Source organism: Oryctolagus cuniculus, chromosome 7 (assembly GCF_051225735.1).
Source record: "Oryctolagus cuniculus isolate XC-2025 breed Fujian yellow rabbit chromosome 7, ASM5122573v1, whole genome shotgun sequence".
Lineage (NCBI taxonomy): Eukaryota > Metazoa > Chordata > Mammalia > Lagomorpha > Leporidae > Oryctolagus > Oryctolagus cuniculus.
Window position 1 is genome coordinate 76,542,143 of NC_142873.1, and position 19,353 is coordinate 76,561,495.

Below are 19,353 nucleotides of genomic sequence, written 5' to 3' on the forward strand. Positions count from 1 at the left end.
AAGGTTATGGGGACCTTAACAGAGGCTACAGGTGGCCGCTTAAGGGAGGCCTCCTAAATGACCAGCCAGAGCTGCGATGCACTGGGGTGCAGCATCCCTCTTCCCCACTTGGGTATGGTCCAAGGACCCTGGTGGGTGGCTGAAACTGCTGTGGAAAGTACTAAACCCCATGCAGACTATGTTTTATCCAATCCACACATACCTGTGATAAAGTTAACTTACAAATTTGTCCCAGGAAGAGACTGACAAAATAGAAGAAGTTTAGCAATATACTGTAATGAAAGATGTCATCGCGCTACTCAGAATGGTCTTCAACTCAAAACCTAGCATTGTTCATTGCTGGAATTTTCCAGTTCATATTTGCAGATCATGGCTGACCACAGGTGAAGCCTCAGAGAGAGAGGACACTTGGACGTGAAGTACACTGCAACCAGAGAGCCCCAGAGACCCTGAGAAGTGCCCTTGAGAGGAAGAGCTGGCCTCAACTCTCCCCGCCCACAGAACGCTGCTGCCCTCTTCCCTGTCTTTGCTTTGCCTGCTCCGGCCCCTGAGAGTGAGAAGCCTGTGTCAGCAAACTGGGAAAGGAAGAATGGGGTAAGTGGGAGGAGAGAGAGAGAGAGAGAGAGAGGCAGGTGATCCCAACCCCCTCCCTGGACCTCCCTGAAGTTAGGAGTTTATCACATAGGGTTGAATACTTTAATGTCCGAATCAAAAGTATCCTTTCAACTTAACATAAATATGGCCAGAGGAGCCTTGGTAACTGCCTGTATCTTGCTTCAAGCACAAGGGAAAAACTAGACCCTCCTAATACATGTAAAGAGATGAGAGAGACAGAAATTAAGCTGATTTCTAACTGTATCTTGTGGCTCTTGTTTAATTGTTATATATGCAAATGTTTCATCTGGTCAATTATACCTATGTAAAAACATAAAGCATAAGTATAGTATGTCTCTATGCAAAAAGCATACTGCTGTTTAGTTTGCTTTTAAAAACAGTAATGTATCTTGTGGCTCTGTTCATAGCAGAATGCAAGGGATTCCTCTTATTTTTACGGAGGTACAATTTGCATGCAGTGAAATGCACAGATCTGAAATAGCCAGTGAGAGGCGTTGGGCAGACATGCACGTCCCTGGAACCCACATCTCTTTCAAGATACAGAACATGTCCAGCACTGCTCAAAGCTCCCTCCTGGCTGCTTCCAAGTCCGCCCCATCCCTTTACAGGCACCACTGATCTGATTTCTGCTGCTATAAATGAGTTTTGACTGTTGCATAATTCCATTTAAATGGAATCCCAGAAGATATCTGTTTTTGTGTCCAGCTTCCTTCATTCAACCAAGGCACGTATCAGCACATTACTGCTTTTAATTACTGAGTACCATTTACCGGTATAATCATACCACAATTTGTGTATCCATCTGCCTGTGTGTTGCCATTTGAGCTGTTTCAGTTTGAGGCTTTTTTTTTTCTTATTTTTTTTTAAATTTTACATAAGTTTCATGTATTTCATATATACATATTTAAGAACATAGTGATACTTCCCTCCCTCCTGCCCATGCTCCAACCCTTCTTCCTCCTCCCTCTCCCATTCCCACTCAATTTTTACAAAAATCTACTTTCAGTTCACTTAACGTAAAGTTAACCCTACACTAAGTAAAATAGTTCAACAAAGAGTATGAAGAAAAAAAAATACTGTTCCTCAATAGAAGAGACAAGGGCTGTAAACAATCATTGAGTCTCAGTTTGAGGCTCTTATAAACAGAGTTGCTACAAATGTCTTTTATATATGTCTCATAATCCATGGATGGATATTTTCATTTTGTCTGGGGTTAACACCTGTAAGCAGGCTTACTGGGTGGTATGGTAAGTGTACGTATGCTGAACTTTATATGAAACTACCATTTTTTCCCCCTAAACTGGCTACATTATTTACACTTGTACTAGTGATAGATAAGAAATCTAATTGTTCCACATCCTCACCAGTACTGAGTAGTAAACTTTAAATTGTTCTATGGCTCATTCTGACTGAAAAAAAAAAAAAAAAAGGAAAATTTTATCGGAACTGAAAAATCAATCTAAGTCCTTCTAGTAGGTGTGTTGTGTTCTCTCTCTGGCTTTAATTTGAACTTCTCTGATGGCAATTGATGTTAAGCCTGTTTTCACATACTTATTGGATGCTTGTATATCTTCTTTTAAGAAGTGTTTGGGGCCAGTGCTGTGGCATAGCGGTAAAGCCATTGCAGTGCCGGGATCCCATATGGGCACCGGTTTGAGTTCTGGCTGTTCCACTTCTGATCCAGCTCTTTGCTATGGTCTGGGAGGACAGTGAAGGATGGCCCGAGTCCTTGGGCCCTTGCAACCGTGTGGGAGACCTGGAGGAGGCTCCTGGCTGCTGGCTTCAGATCAACACAGCTCCGGCCAGTTGGGGGCTAAGCTGGCAGATGGAGGACCTCTCTCTCTCTGCCTCTCCTCTCTCTGTCTAACTCTGACTTTCAGATCCTTAAGGCATTCAGATCTGGCTAAAAAGCCCATGAGAGTTTCTCAGGCATGGAAAGCCAAGACATTGTGGCCAAAAAAAAAAACCACAAAAAAACAAAAAAACACAACCAAACACCTAAATGAAAGATCTCTGTGAGTGAGATCCCAGCAGAAAGAACGGGCCATCAAAGAAGGAGGTACCTTTCTCTGAAGGGAGGAGAGAACTTCCACTTTGACTATGGCCTTATCTAAATAAGATCAGAGTTTGTGAACTCAAGAGGCTTCCATAGCCTTGGCAGCTCATGACAAGAGCCTCGGGTGATTACTGACATCATAAATAAGAGTGTCAAATGTTAAATCAACAACAGGAGTCATTGTGCACTTACTCCTCATGTAGGATCTCTGTCCTTAATGTGTTGTTCAATATGAATTAACGCTATAACTAGTACTCAAACAGTATTTTACACTTTATGTTTCTATGTGGGTGTAAACTGTTGAAATCTTTACTTAATATATGCTAAACTGATCTTCTGTATATAAAGAGAATTGAAAATGAATCTTGATGCGAATGGCATGGGAGAGGGAGCAGGACATGGGAGGGTTGCGAGTGGGAAGGAAGTTATGGGGGCGGGGAGCAATTGTAATCCATAAGCTATACTATGGAAATTTATATTTATTAAATAAAAGTTGAAATAAATGTCATTTCCTAAAGTGTTTGCTTCTATATTCAGCAATACAATTTCACCTGTATCTTGTACATTTGCTTTCTGTTTAATAGTTATTTTGTAGGTTCCTTTGCATATTTCTATGTACACAATCAGGTCATCTGTAAATAAAGATGGTTTTACTTCTTACTTTCTATTTCTTTTCGTTTATTGCAACTCCTATGACTTCTACTACAAAGTTGAATAGAAGTGGTAAGTGCACTTGTCTTGTTTCTAATCCTAGGTGGAAAGCATTGAATAGTTCACCATAAGGTATAATATTAACGGTGGATTTTTCACAGATGCCCTTAGCAGACTGAAGAAGTTCTCAGCTAGACCTAGTGTACTGGTGTTTTTTTTTTTTTTTTTAATTAAGAAAAAGATAAACCCATAGCCCCTGACTGCATTAGAAAGGTTGTTCAAGGATTTTTATTTCATGTGAGACAGAAAAGAGGCCGGGGCCGGCGCTGTGGCATAGGGGGTAAGACCGCCACCTGCAGTGCTGGCATCCCATGTGGGCGCCGGTTGGAGTCATGGCTGTTCCACTTTTGACCCAGCTCTCTGCTATGTCCTAGGAAAGCAGCAGAAGATGGCCCAAGTGCTTGGGTCCCTGCACCCATATCAGAGACCCAGAAGAAGCTCCTGGCTCCTGGCTTTGGATCAGCCTAGTTCTGGCCGTTGTGGCCATCTGGGGAATAAACCAGCTGATGGAAGACTTCTCTCTCTGTCTCTCCCTCTCTCTGTAACCCTGCTTCTCAAGGAAATAAATCTGTTAATTTAAAAAGCTAAACAGTATTATATGAAATGACAGACTGTAATTTATTTAAGTAGCTCTCTTGACAGCCATTTAGGTTGTTTCCAGTCTTTTTTTTTTTTTTTAAGATTTATTTATTTATTTGAAAGTCAGAGTTACACTGAGAGAGCAGAGGCAGAGGCAGAGAGAGAGGTCTTCCATCTGCTGATTCACTCCCCAATTGGCCTCAATGGCCGGAGCTGTACCGATCTGAAGCCAGGAGCCAGGAGCTTCTTCCGGTCTCTCACACGGGTGCAGCGGTCCAAGTGCTTGGGCCATCTTCTACTGCTTTCCCAGGCCATAGCAGAGAGCTGGATCAGAAGTGGAGCAGCTGGGACTAGAACCAGCGCCCCTATGGGATGCCAGGGCTTCAGGCCAGGGTGTTAATCTGCTGCGCCACAGCACCGGCCCCTGTTTCCAGCCTTTTGCTATTACAGATACTGCAGTGGATGACACTGCAGAGATGCCACTTTACACTGTACACGCACACCTGCAGATTACATTTCCAGAGACAGCTGTTTAGAGCTATGTACAGCAATAACTGACGACACTGAAGAACTGTCTTCCTTAGGGCACTGCCTCATCAGTGCACGCACGTGCTTTCTGCCCGCACCCTAATACAGAGGATACTAAACCTTCCCATGTTGCTGTCTACCAGGCAAAGGCATCAGAGATTTAAATGGAAGCTCCCCTGTAGTGAGGGAGGTCCAGCCTCAGCGAGGATGCTCAAGAAACATCATGCTTTTTCTTTGAGGTATCTATTCATATTCTTATCCCATTTTTATACTAAGAGGTCAGTATTTTAAAAGTGGATTTGTAAGACCTTTTGAAAAGTAGAGAAATTGATCTTTTATATGAATTGTGACTTATTGTGCCCATTTGCTTTTAGTTTAGTTTTCATCTTGTAGAAATGTTTGTTTTTGGGGTCGGCGCTGTGGTGCAGCGGGTTAAAGCCCTGGCCTGAAGCCTGGTATCCCATATGGGCGCCGGTTCTAGTCCCGGCTGCTCCTCTTCCAATCCAACTCTCTGCTATGGTCTGAGATAGCAGAAGGTGGCCCAAGTCCTTGGGCCCCTGCACCCACGTGGGAGACCTGGAGGAAGCTCCTGGATCCTGGCTTTGGATTGGCGCAGCTCCAGCTATTGTGGCCATCTGGGGAGTGAACCAGCAGATGGAAGACCTCTCTCTGTCTCTACCTCTCTCTGTAACTCTTTCAGATAAATAAAATATTTCCTTTGCCGTTGGTTCACCCTCCAATGGCCACCGCGGCCGGCGCACCGCGCTGATCCAAAGCCAGGAGCCAGGTGCTTCTCCTGGTCTCCCATGGGGTGCAGGGCCCAAGCACTTGGGCCATCCTCCACTGTACTCCCAGGCCACAGAAGAGAGTTGGCCTGGAAGAGGGGCAACCAGGACAGAATCTGGCGCCCTGACCGGGACTAGAACCCTGTGTGCTGGTGCTGCAGGCGAAGGATTAGCCTAGTGAGCCGCAGCGCCGGCCTAGAAGGCTTCTTTGCTTCTAGTTTATAAGAGAACTCCCCTATGGCTTATTCTAAGTGCTCTTTGCTTTCATGTCATACATTACAATCTTGAATTTATTCACACAGGGCATGGAGTGTGCAACCAACTCTCCTTTCTGGATGCTCTGGTTGTCCTACTGTCATGTGTTGAATGCAGCTTTTGTCACTTATTGGAGCTGTCAGTTTATGAACTAAATTCCTGTAAGTATTTGGATTTGATTCTCTTCTTCCTTAATTGCAATCATGATACATTTTAGATCAACCAAGGGAGAAATGACATCTTTAAAAAGTTAAATTTTGTTATTAAGAACACAGTATGCCCTTTTCTTTCTTTTGAATTTGATTTTCTTATACTTCAAGTATAATTTTTTCTTCTGATGATTGTTATATATTCTTGTTAAATTTATTTCTAGGTACTTTTATTTATTTTTTTCCTTGCAGCAGCAAAAGGAGTCTTTTAAAAAATGTAAAAATGCTACAGATTCCAGTATACTAATCTTGTTCCACGCCACCTGAGTTCGCTGTTTCTAGGAGTTTCTCAGTACATTCCTATTGTCATCAGTTCACTCAGCTTCTATAATGAGAGAATCTGCAGAGCAGTTTCCTGCTTTCCAATTACCAAACCCTCTAATGTTTTTTCTTTTCTGTTACTAAACAGATTCTTAATACTAATAAATCTGAATTGTTCTAAAAGCAAATGTTTTTTGAACTTTCTTTAGTGTTTCTGAAAAATAAGATCAGATAGAGATTTAGTCATTTGTTTTTCCCAAACACAATTCTCCATAAGATCTTCATGTTGTCAACAGTGGGGTTTTGTAGGCATTTAGTAACCCTGTGCTGATGAAAAATGACCCTTCTTATCCTGGAGGGTGACACAGAAAAGCATGTAAGGGTTGGGTCACCCATGTCAGGTAGCTGCCTGACTGCCCACTGAGTGTTTCATTCACTGGGGTATGGGAGCATTTTTATTTTATTTTTATTTATTTGAAATGCAGGGAGGGAGGGAAGAGAGGAAGAGAGGGAGGGAGAGAGGGAGAGAGGAAGGGGGGGGAGAGAGAGGGAGAGAGAGAAAATCTTATACCCACTAATTCACTCCTCAAATGGCCACAATGACTGGGGCTGGGCCAGGCTGAAGCCAGGAGCCAGGAATTCTATCCATGGCTCCCACATGGTGGCAGTGGCCCAAGTGCTTGAGCCATCTTCTGGTCCTTTCCCAGGCACATGCATTGCAGGGAGCTGGACTGGAAGCAGAGCAGTCAGGACTCAGAGCGGCACTCTGATATGGGATGCCAGGGTCGTAAGTGGCTTAACCTGCTCTACCACAATGCCAGCTCTACACAGGTGCGTCTTTAGGCCACAGCCTGCAATTTCTCTCCTACTTCTGCTTTTCTTCTTCCCACTAGCAAAGCTATTCAAATGTGCAGGGAGTAACCTGGAGAACTGTCTGCGTATTAGATGACCCTGTATATGGGATTCGTGGGAGCAAACAAGGCAGTGATACACATGAGCACCTTTGCAGGAGGCTGGACCTAGAGTCTACTGGGGGAGAAAACTCAAGACTTTTTGATTTTAAATCAACAAGGAACTCAAAATGCAGTATGATGTTGTCCAGCAAAGAGAAAAAGATATGCTTGCCTGTTACCTTCTGCAGTGCTTTTGCACTGCTCTTAAAAGCTCATACCTAGGGACAGACGTCCTTGGTAGTCAGCCATTGGTCTCAAAGGGCAGGTTACATCTCACATGATTGAAGGAGGAAGAAGAAAACAATCAGGCCAGTCAAAAAGAGGTATTTAGAAAATGTCCTTTGGCCCTGTAGCCACGCTTCTCATGTTTTCCAGTCTTTTAATCTTGGCAGTGCTTGTCCATGATAAATATGATAATTTCCATCTTAAACAAACACTTGCTTGTGTAGGCCAAGGAAACAGGGAGCCCTCGTGGCTATTTATAGCTCTCTCCCTGTGTCTGAGAAAGGCCAGTCAATCAGCAGCTTTGCCTCCACGGGACAAGTTAGTGTTGGAAGGCTCTGCCCTGAAGAGCGTGAAGGGCCAACACTGGCTTAGGAGGTAGAAGAGCTGGTGACCTGAGCACACAGCGATGGGACTTCAGAGCCCTGTCCTCCACGCAGCGTGAGCCCAAGGGAGGCCGCTGGCCGGGCCCAGTGAAACCAACCCAGCCTCAAACTGTTTATGCTGGATTAGGACAATTAACCTGGATGGTGCTTGGGTTTCAGTATCAGCTTTTCCACTTGCTGGTTGTATGACCTGAACCTCTCTCTCATTCAGTTTTCTCAGTTGTAAAACAGAGACGAAAATATACTTATAGTACAGAGGAGGTTTTGTGAGGCCCAAATGAGTTAATACATGCCACGAGCTTGGAAAAGTACCTGGCAAGGATCAAAGGCTCAATAAATGTTTGCTATTATCATCATCAGCATCGAGACAGGAGCTTTCCATGGACTTAGAGTTGCCATCTTAATTACAGTAAGAGGAGAGTTTATCCAACTCTGGCTAAATGACAACCTTAAAAATTCCATTCCCTTTCACCTCTATGTGCAGGTAGTGACAAACAAGGTTCTTAAAAGAAACTCTTCTAAGCGTAAAATAATTTTCCTTCAACCTGTAAAATGTTCTAGCTTTTTCCTGGGCTCTCTATGTGTCACTGAGATATGTCTGTGATATCTGACAATAAGAAGAATTTTAAAAATATTATAAAAAAATAGAAAGTGTACTCTTCCCTGCAAACAATTCTTCTCTCCTTTAATTATCTATAACACAAGTATTGAATTTTAGTAAAGAATTCCACAAAGATGGCTAATTATATTCTGCCCCTTATGCAGTTAAAAGCTGCTCAAGTTCTTTTTTGAATATCTGCCCAATTGGCATTTTCCAAGCTGCACTTGCAACCAGATGATTAGGAAACAAATTATTTTTAAAAAGTGAAACAGAGGGCAAACACTGTGGCATGGCAGGTAAAGCCTCTGCCTGCGGCACTGGCATCCCATATGGGTGCTGGGTTGAGTTCTGGCTGCTCCACTTCCCATCCAGTTCCCTGCTAACCCACCTTGGAAAGCAACACAAGATGGCCCAAAGTGCTTGGACTCCTATAGCCATGTGGAAGACCAGGAGGAAGCACCTAGCTCCAAGGTTTGGCCTGGCATAGCCCGAGCCATTGTAGCCATTTGAGAAGTGAACCAGAGGATGGAAGATCTCACTCTGTCTCTCCTCTCTCTCTCTCTCTAACTCTGCTGTTCAAATAAATAAGTAAATCTTTAAAAAAAAAAAAAAGTGAAACAACATAAATTACTAGTGCACATCACATGTACTATGGAGAAATCTTGTTTTGTGAGTTTCCATTTCAGTTTAATAGATGCAGGTATGTATGAAGGTACACGTGTACTGGGGTTATGATGTAATAAGCTTTTTACTGTGCTTTCCGCAACACTGTACTAGATGGTCCGCAGAATACCTTGCAAGGCCGGGGCTGTGGCAAAGCAGGAAAAGCCACCATCTGCAGTGCCGGCCTCCCATATGGGCGCTGGTTCGAGACTCAGCTGCTCCACTTCCAATCCAGCTCTCTGCTATGGCCTGGGAAAGCAGTGGAGGATGGCCCAAGTCCTTGGGCCCTTGCATCCATGTGGGGGACCCAGAGGAAGCTCCTGGTTCCTGGCTTTAGATCGGTGCTGCTCCGGCCATTGTGGCCAATTAGGGAGTGAACCACTGGATGGAAGACCTCTCTCTCTCTCTCTCTCTCTCTCTCTGTATGTGTGTGTGTAACTCTGACTTTCAAATATATAAATAAATCTTAAAAAAGAATACTTTGCATTACCTAAATTATTGTTACTATAAGGGGATCTTTTCACAAATGTCTCTTTGTTTTCGTAAACGGTCTTACATTTCTGAAAAGAATGACAATGGGAAATCAACCCAAGCCCTCCTTTACTGCAGCTCAGATCCTAATGGTGGCCATGAATATCTATTGTGTATTTCCCCGTAGCCTTCTCAAGGGTGCAAGCGTGAGCCATTTGCCATGGCAATCATTACTTCACCATCACAACTTCACTCCACAAGTATGGATAAGGTGCCTTCTATGCACTAGTCCTTCAAGAGTTGAAAAAGATACACAAGAACCTACAAAAGGTTTACCAAGTAAATTCTTGGTAAGGACCTGTGCTCTTTGTTTCCTTTGAGAAGAAAGGGATGGTACTCACTCAGCCTTGCCCACCTTGGTCTGTTGCTTACAGAGAAATCCAGAGCCATAAAAATGAACTGTGTCTGGTTTCAAAAAATAAACAACTAATTTCTATTTTTATTAAATACTTGGAGAAGAAAAAGCAGTCATCAATTACTTTAAAAAAAATCACTCATTTGATAATCCATATGTAACTTTTTGCTAACTCTATCATTATTTGAAGACTATGTGCATCTTTATCCATTGCTGCATTTTTTCCTTAGTTAGCCTAGCTACTAATCCATTGTCTGTTACGCACATTGTAAATAGTTCCTCTCTGTTTATCCTTGGCTTCCTGTAGGCTATATATTCCCTGCAGGCAGGTGCTCTACCCAATATCTCCTTCAAGCTTTCCACAAGCCTAGAAGAGTAACAGTTGCAAAACAAGTACCAAGTAACTTCTGCTGATGAATGAGGAAAAAAGTATGGAGGCTGTTACCTTGGAGGAACTGGCAGCGTGGGGCACAGTGAGTCTGCATTTGGACTCTGTGTATAATTGAAGGGATTCAAACTGTAGATGCACAGGAAGGAGCCTGGAAAGGGAAGACACATAGACTGTACCGTCTTGCTGTATGGCACCCACCTTTCCAGGGAGCAGCAAAGGAAACCTCAGCCATTTCACCAAATGGGGAAGGAGACATAGCCCCCAGATTGAGAGACAGGACCAAGGTGGAGTCAGGGTTTCCCTTTCTTTCTCTCTAAAACTCCAAATTCAAAATGAAAAGTTCTACAATTGATCCTACAATGATGTGACGATTATTTGCTGTAGAGACTTGACATTTTTAGTCCAGCTTTGCAAATAATTTTTAAAACTCTGGCACACCATTACTCAGACAGATATCTGCAGTGGGCTGCCTCACTTTTGTTTATTTAACTCTTACAACATAAATCTGAATACCGGGCCCAGAGTAAGCTACCTGAGTTACATAAATGTTTTTGATACAACATAGGATTGTCCCATTGGTCAGTAAAAGTAGCCAGTGGCCTCAACAGTTTCATAAAAGAACACCCTTGCCAGCAATCCAACCAGGAGTCTGCAGGGGCCTCTTGGGGACTGGCTGTGCCCAAATGCACAGAGCTCTCTGACCTCTGTCTAATCCTGTCTTGGGGCCCTAAATGTCTGCTGTGGAAGGCCAGTCCCCTGCGATGGGCAGGGGGCTCAACTGGAGCAGCTTGGGTCCCAGAATAAACCTTGAGGGACCTGAAGGAAACAGAACAAGCTCAATAGAAGATGTTTATAGCCTTTGTGCCGTAACAAGGAGTTATTAGCAGGGCCAGGGTAGGGTGTCTCATCTAGGTCCCTATGCTTAGGGGAGAGGGGGGCGGGCAGCCCCTTGGTGCCTACCACTGGTGTTTGCGAAGAGCTGGACTTCTTCCAGGCTGTCGAGCTGCTCCTCCGGACAGCTTGATACGCAGAGGGCAGTGGGACCGAGCCTTTCATCTCTGATTGCCTGGGTGCAGGAATTCATAAAGAACACGTGTCTGAGGAGACAGATGAAACCCAGAGAGCATCTTAAAGCATTGCCTCTCATTGGGTTTAACTGTGGGCCTTAAAAATATACCCACCCGCCATCAGAGGACAGAATTAGCAAGGTGAACTCTGCTAACCAAGTGCTGCAGCAAACTTGAACATTTATGATATCAGCCGGGGCTCATCTGGGGAACTGTACAGCTTGTGTGTACAAACCACACTCACGGGTTAACAAAACTTCCTTCTCCAGATTCAGCATTTTTGGGAGAATAACTCTAGGAATGCACCTGTGGAAGTCCCTGAGGAGCAGCAGAGTTTAATTAAACCGCCACGGATCGTTAGATCCATCCCAGTGCAGATCCTACTCACCGGAATCCCTCCAAAGCATATCTGAGCCCAAGGTGTCCAAATCCACATCAGAGAACAGTGAACACAGGAAGCAGTGATCAGCAAGCAGGGGCCAAGCTGAGAAGGAAAGGCTGGTCCTCCTCCCAGTGTGAGAGCCAGGTCACTCAGGGGACCCTCCCTGTAGACACCCAGCCTCGCTGGCTAACGTGGCATGAGAACAAAGCTGGCTGTTGCCACTGATGGGTCGTGTGTGAGTGGGGATGGCTCCTGGACCCTTGCTCATGCAGGCTGCTGAGACCACAGGAAAAGGCCCAGGAGGAGCAGCTCTGAACGCTGCCCTCCACGGAGGGACCTTGAGGAGGGGTCCCACACGCGAGATGGGAGAAAGGGCAGTGGAAGCTGGGGGCACAGGCTTCCCGGGTGTATGATAAATGCACACTTTACTTGATTTTTAAACTTATGTTAAGATATGCATGAACTTCATCATCTGTAATCATTTGAGTGACCAGTTCCACGGCATTAAATACATCCCCATTGCGCTACCATCACATCTGACCACTCAACCGTCTTGCAGAACTGAAACTCTGTACCCATGGAACCCTAACCCCCAAGTCCCTGTTTTCTTCAGCCATGGGGGCCACCGTTTTACTTTCTGTTCCTATGACTTTGACGACTTTGGAGACCGCATATAAGTGGAATTACACAACATTTGTCTATTGGTGACTGGTGCCTTCCACTCTGCAGAGTGCCTTCAAGGTCGTAATAGGGGGCAGAATTTCTTGCCTGTTAGGCTGAACACTATCCCATGGTGTGTCCGCACCACGTCTTGTCCACTCATTCACCTCTCCATGGACACCTGGGTGGCTTCTACCTTTTGGCTACTGAGATGACTGGACCACATGGTTTCCCCTTAATGGAAGAGGAATGGCTGTTTGTCAGCACTGCACTGTGAACGGAGTGGGAAGTAGAGCACAGGTGCATCCAGGCAGCCCCGACAATCCACGCCCAGATATGGCAAAGCCACTGTCAAGAGGATAAGCAGCGGGGTCTGAGAATTGCTTTTGGTGACTCCAACTTTATACTCCAAGCCTGCTCAGACCCTTGGGATTTCTCTCCTTGGGGCTGCTTCGATCATTGCGTCTCAAACATTGTTGTACGGCAGTCCCCACCCTAGGGAGTGATGGCAGGGGATGTTGCTCCCCTCTGAGGCGTTCCCATCTCTCCTTTGCCCTCTGGGTTTCTGTGGAGTTGCAGGGGGGAAGAACAGGCTAGCACAGTGCCTGCCCCTGCTGATGGTGCAACCAGGAAGCAACGGGACACAGGTGGCCAGCGTTCCCAGTTGGCTGTCGGGTATATCCGCACAGAAACACTGCCTTGGAAGGTACAGGGTTCACATATGCCCTGGTGCCAGGGTTCTGCACACTGTGGATAATCATGGTGACAGTGAACATCTGCTATGCAGGGTCTCCCTGGATCCTTAAGACCACCTTGTGAGCTGGGTGTAACAACAACCAGTTTAAAAAGATGAAAACTGGGCTCAGAGAGGTTAAGTCCTCTACTCAGGGTCACACAGCTGAAGAGTAGCGGAGGCTGCACCCGTCTGAAGGTAAGACCTGCCTCTCTGCTACTGCTCATGGCCTCCCCTTTCATGAGATGGGCTGACAGAGATTTGCACGGAAAGACCATATCCAGCCCCTAAACCACTGATTTACACCCAGTCCTGATTGCCGCCCCTGGAAGGGTCGGAGTGACTCAGACACTTACTTTTTCAGGGTCATGTCCTGCCCTGAGAGAGGAGCCCCTTCCACTGGGGAGTTTTTCTTGCCACACACGTTGCCGAAGCTGTCGTAGCCGAAGAGCAGCCTTCCAGCGGCGCCAGCCACCACCGAGTAGCCCATGAGGAACATCTAGCAAAAGCCAGGGGCACATGAGGGCCTGGCCACCGGGCAGACACAGCCCCAGGGGCCCGCGGATGCTGCCGCCCGATGGAACCAGTTCCAGTGCACCTCCCTGCTCCAGCGCCATCCACAGCTCGCACCACCTGTGGCCTGCTATTGCAAGGCCGCGTTCCAGCAGACTAGGGAGGGAGAGTATGCGAAAAGCTTCACCTCTCTGCCTCTTACCCTCTTCTGCAAAACCCTGCCTTTCTAAACTAACATCATCAAAAAAGCGCAATTTATTTTTCCTGGAGCTCTTGGTTTATCTAAGTGCATAAGGGTATGCTTACTTACCCCCCCCCCCCATTTTCCTTCTTTCTGTCTGTCTTTAAAAAATTAGGTTTTGAAAGGCAGAGAGACAGAGAGGGAAAGAGAGGTACAGAGATCCTCCATCTGCTGGCTCACTCTTCAAGTGCCCACTAGAGTTGGTGCTGAGTCAGACCCAAGCTAAGAATCAGGAACTCAGTCAAGGTCTCCCACATGGGTGGCAAGGAGCCAGCTGCCTTCCAGAGTGCGTGTTAGCAGGAAACTGGATCTGAAGTGGAGCCAAGACTCACACCCAGGCACTCCAACGTGAGACTGGGGTGTCCTAGGTGGTGTCTTAATGTCCACCCTGATTTCCCTTTTGTCTTTTAGGGGACTCTGTAGAGGCAACAGTTGACATATCACAAAATACTGTTCACATCAAGACTGAACATAGCGTTTTGGTATAAGTGATTAAAAAACACAATAAAAAACTTCAAGAGTTTTTTGGACATGAACATCTAGCAATCTATAATTATTTGTTTCCAATTTCATAGTGAATGTGGCATATGTAAAATTTCACTTCAAAAAACTGTTCTGTTATTATGCACTGGTGAACCCTCTACCAAAACTGAAAATCTACCTCCCCACTGCACAACCCTAGTGTTATAAGTGTCCCCATTAACAATACCTACAACACCACTTGATACTGACAAGCTTATTCCATGAAAGACAATGTGTTACATCATTCAATAATCAATGGTACTGACACATATGTTGCAAAGGTACTTTGTCCCAAAGTCAAATATGTTCCAGCTACTCTGCAGTCATTACTAAGCTTCTTTAAGTACTCAGTGTGTGCCAGTGACACAGGGACACAAAGATGAACAAAATCTAGTGCCTACCCCCCAGGAACTCAGCCTAGGTGAGCAAACCTCCCTGCTCCTCCTGACTTCTTACGCTCCAATTTGGTCTACCTGCTTGGATTCCAGGGTGAGTGGGTCACCTTGGCTGGTGGACAGGGACCTTCAGTCTTTACTGTAAGGCTGTGGGTGTGACCCACTATGTCCCCACAGGCTGGCACGGTAAGCCGACCCAGCCTTGGCATTCTTGGCTGCTGTCCCTCCAAGTTGGAGTGTGGTGAGGTCCTGGTTGCACCTGGACTTAAGGTGGGGAGAGGGATCCTGTACTTCTGCTAGCTCACCAGCCAGCCAACAGTGAAGTGCTGTTTTCCGTTTACTGTCGTTATGTATGTGATGGATCCCTTGGAAAGCCTATGGGGAGAAATGGAAAGTTTCCTAGGGGTGGTGTTGGAGTCGGATTCGGGTATTCCTGAGTCCCTGCCATGAATACTGTACAACATCCTTGATCTAGTTCCAAACATACATGTGCAACCTCACATGACAGGGGATACAGGAGTGTACGCCAGGCTGGGGGCTCCCCAAGGAGGGGGCGGTCAGGGAAGTGGAGTCTGGGAAGAGGAACTGGAAAGGGCGGGGTAGGAGAAGACACAGGAGTGGCAGCAGAGGCAGAGACGTTCAAACTTTCTTTTCAACACAAACACACACTTTGCTTTTTGCGCAAATATAAACACAGACTGGCACTTTTTCTATCTGCCAAGACCATCTCTGCTTGCTAATTCTGGACCCTTCCCCCAAGCCTCCTCTGTCCAGCCCTAACTCAGGGGAATACCCTCAACAGTAATCCTGTCCAGGACATCCCCTGGCAGGAGGTCCAGCCTATGACCCGGAGGCTGAGCCGCAGATGCAGATAAAGCATTCCTTGCTGTTTCAGATGCATGTCTGTGGCTAATGTATTGCAGAATATTCTAGAAGCCAGTCAGCTAAGGAAGGACTCTGATTAAAACTGAGTGCAGTAAAGAGAGCTTGGACTTACTGCACCCTTCAGATTTACTTTACAAAAGAAATGTGATTTTAAAGCTGTTTCTACCTCTGTGCCACCTCTCAGCTGGCTCATAACTCTTCAGCTTGTGATAGGCCAGCTACAAATCCTTTCCCCAGGTGGCTGCTGAGCTGAGAGTTTAGTGGTGATGTGTTAGGCTTGAAGTGTGGAGTGGCTAGGGCAGACCACCCACTAACATTAATAGCCCAAGGCCAAAGCCATCAGGCACAAGGCAGGAACCGGCTCCTAGTGGTTAAATAACAACAGACCCGGGTTAGACACCAGACATCAGTGGGGGAACGGAAGCAGAAGGTGTTTCAGGTGCACTCGCTGTCGTTTTCAGCTTCTAGAGCAAAGTTCCACAGCTTAAGCAACAAAGACACATGGGGTACGCCTTCTAGAACCCGACCTTCCACAGGGCCTGGAACCAAGTCTGTCCTGTGAAACCAGTCTGCAAAGTCAGCATGTGAACAAATGCCTTTCTCACTTGGGAAGAGGAACAAATGTGATATTTTAGGGCCTATTCAAATGGAATTCTTTTCAACAAAGGTAATTAGTATCTGGTGGTTATTATCAGGTTCTGGAAATTAATCATTTACCATGCAGCAAATAGCATGCCTCAACCTGGCAGGGCTGATTTCATCTGCACAGCCTTTGAAAAAGTTTAATGAGCCTTTCCCTGCTATTGCCTCCAACTCTAAAATAAATACAAAACGGTCGAGGCTCAGCTTCTAAGAGACTCCTCCAGGACTGTTGCGGCCCAGCCTGGTGAGGTCCACCAGCAATCACACCTATCAGGAGGCCAGAGTGGGAAACAGCAGCCATTATTTAACTAAGGGGTTTAATCCAACTGCTAAACACAGTGAACCAAGAGTGCTAAAGCAGGGGACGGCACAGTGGCACAGCACATTAACCTGCCCTCTGTAGTGCCAGCATCCCATGTGGACGCCGGTTCGAGTCCCAGGTGCTCCACTTCTGATCCAGCTCCCTGCTAATGCGCCTGGGGAAGCAGTAAAAAATGGCTCAAGTCCTTGGGCCTCTGCACCCAGGTGGGAGAGCTGGAAGAAGCTCCTAGCTCCAGATCTGGCTATTGCAGCCATTTGGGGAGTAAACCAGAGGATGGAAACTAACACACACTCTAACTCTGCCTTTCAAATAAATCTTTAAAATGGAAGAGTGCTAAAGTAAAAACCATTCATTTCTTGGCTTGCCCTGGATTTTTCCTCCATGGGAGAACAGCATAGGCTTGGGGAGTATTTGATGTAGAGGTGTGGTAGAAGGTAAAGTGAGCTCGGGTTGTAAGAGGAGGCGCCGTGCCCACCCCCGCCCCCAGCCGCTTCTCCACAGGGACTAGGAGGTGAGGAGATGCCTGGGAAGAATGCCGGAGAACTACGTTTGCTCGCTTGTTTGCTTTTTCCTGGGCTCATGGCAGGCACCTCTCTCGGGGATTTACAGGTGGGGCGCAATTATCTCGGAGACCCCTCCTGCGCATGCCTCTTCCCAGCAAAGCCTCACACTTACCAAGCCAGTCCAAAACAGAAAGAACACGAATAACCATGTCTTATCCGTGCATTTCCTATAAATCTGGGGTCGCCACTCTCTTTGCCTGGGAGTTTTCTCTGCAGAAACCTTCCAGAAAAGGGAAGAGTTGAGAAAAAAGAGGTTAAACAACCAGGTGGACACAACCCGAGAACCTGCCCAAACCTGCTTGAAAATTTTTCAAAGTTTTATATGTATGATTTTTTTTTTTTAACGAGGCCACTTGAAGCTCTTTCAGACCCTTTGAAACACCTGCTCCGTGCAGCGCTGATTTCAAGTCTCCACCCACCAAATCCTTACCTGGAGGTGCACCTGAGGGCGGTCCTAAATTCACGAACGGCGGCCAACGTCTGCCTTCACCCCTGCCCCAGCCCCTGGGTGGGACCCAGGGTGTTTTCGGCCAAGTGTCTCCAGGGCAAGCCGGAGGGAGAAGGAGAAGCGGGGGTGGGGTGGGGTGCGTGCAGGAGGGAGGGAACCTGACCTGTCTCCTGGCTTCCGTACCCACCCCCCCACCGAGAGCCGCGACTGCGGGCACTTACCGTGTACTTGGCACCCAGGCACTGCATGGCGTGCGCAGCCGCTCGGCCGGGGACTGGCAGCCGCCGGCACCGCCTGCCCTGCGCGGAGACTCAGCGCCCGCAGCCTGCACGCCGGACCTGGTCGGGCCGGGCCGGGCCGGGCCGGGCGGGGAGAGGGGCGGATCGGGCGCAGCGCCGCCCCGCGGCCGCCTTTGCACGCAGGTCACTAGGTCGCTGCGTCTTGCCGGAGGCCGCCTGGCCTGCGGCTGGCAGGGTCAGCAGTGCGTGGCCGGACGCCTCCCTGCCCGCCAGCTTCAACCACCGTCCATTTCAGCGACTGCACCGCGAGGCCCCGGGCAGAGACGGCCGCGCCACGACCCCGCGCGGGCCCTCGCTAGGGTCGCGCTGGGTCAACCGCCTGTACCGGGAGCAGGAAGAACAAAGTCCCGGCGGATTGCTCCTGCGGGCGGGGACTCAGACAGGTGCATTCCACACAGCTTACAGGTGGCACTGAGCGTGTGCCCACCGCGTCTCGGGCGTTCCTAATTAAGCAGCAAGGCAGAAGCTCTTGTGACCCGTCATCTAGGGAGGAGGGAAACTGAGGCACGGGACAGCAGGAATTAGCCCGGATGTGGCCTAGGTGGCTTCTCCGAAGTTCTTCGGCTCCTGGCAGGGAGCTGCCCTGTCCACCGAGGCGGCTGTGTGGAGGCCACTGCCTCCCTCCCGCGTGGTTAGGTCTGGAAAGCTGCGGGGTCTGGGAACCGCAGCCCCCAGCCCGAAGACTGCCTTCGTGAGAGGGTAGGACGCGGTGGCAAGACGGCGCTGTCACCTCTCCCTGCACGCAGTCTTCTGGAACAATCGGACCAGCCCCAGGGCGCTGCTGGCTGGGGAATTAGTGGGAATGAGGGCACCCGGGCCTGCTCCCTGCCCACACCCACACCCTCGGGCTGCTGGGCTACTGCTTCCGTGAGAGTTCGAACAGCACGAGGCACAGATGTGGCTCTCGGGAGCCAGGGACTCCGGGCTCATCGCCACCCTCTGCTCATCGCCACCCCTCCACTCCCACACCCAAACTCCCGGCGGTCCCGGATGCGCACTTATCCGAGAGAGTGGTTCAATAACTGAGTGCCTAACAGGTGCAACGACTATAAGACCACAGCTGGGGCTGGCGCTGTGGCGTCGTGGGTGAAGCCACCTCCTGCAGTGCCAGCATCCCATATGGGCGCCGGTTGGTGTCCCGGCTTCTCCACTTCCGATCCAGCTCTCTGCTGTGGCCTGGGAAAGCAGTGGAAGATGGCCCAAGTCCTTGGGTCCCTGCAACCACACGGGAGACCCGGAAGAAGCTCCTGGCTTCAGATCGGCCCAGCTCTGTGGCCGTTGTGGCCATTTGGAGAGTGAACCAGTGGATGTAAGATCTCTTCTTTCTCTGCCTCTGCCTCTCTGTAACTCTGCCTTTCAAATAAATAAATAAATCTTTTTTTTTAAGACCACATCTTAGAAATGGAATTGTGAGAGAAGATGGATCAAGACTTTTAAACAGGTATGATAAATATTTGTATATACTTTTTGACAAGCAGAGTTAGTGAGAGAGAGAGAGGCAGAGAGAAAGGTCTTCCTTTTCCATTGGTTCACCCCCCAAATGGCCACTACGGCTAGCGCACTGCGCCAATCTGAAGCCA

The 19,353-nt window shown here is 47.7% G+C and overlaps 1 protein-coding gene across 9 annotated transcripts in view; it reads right to left on the minus strand.

The window, feature by feature from the left end:
- SLC44A3 (solute carrier family 44 member 3) overlaps positions 1–19,120 on the minus strand; it is an 81,707-nt gene extending 62,587 nt beyond the window's left edge. For 2 of the 9 annotated variants that reach the window (XM_070076939.2, XM_089337055.1), the window contains exons 1-5: positions 17,696–19,119; positions 17,139–17,246; positions 13,300–13,442; positions 11,062–11,198; positions 10,156–10,249 (exon numbers count right to left, since the gene is read on the minus strand). In XM_070076939.2, coding sequence (XP_069933040.2) covers positions 10,156–10,249; positions 11,062–11,198; positions 13,300–13,442; positions 17,139–17,246; positions 17,696–17,722 — 509 coding nt within the window. In that variant the 5' untranslated portion in view covers positions 17,723–19,119. Of the gene's footprint in view, positions 1–10,155; positions 10,250–11,061; positions 11,199–13,299; positions 13,443–17,138; positions 17,247–17,456; positions 17,614–17,695 lie in introns of those variants that run through there. The other 7 variants (XM_017346061.4, XM_089337053.1, XM_002715848.6 and 4 more) reach the window with 7 other exon arrangements.
- Between the last annotated feature and the right edge of the window lie 233 nt (positions 19,121–19,353).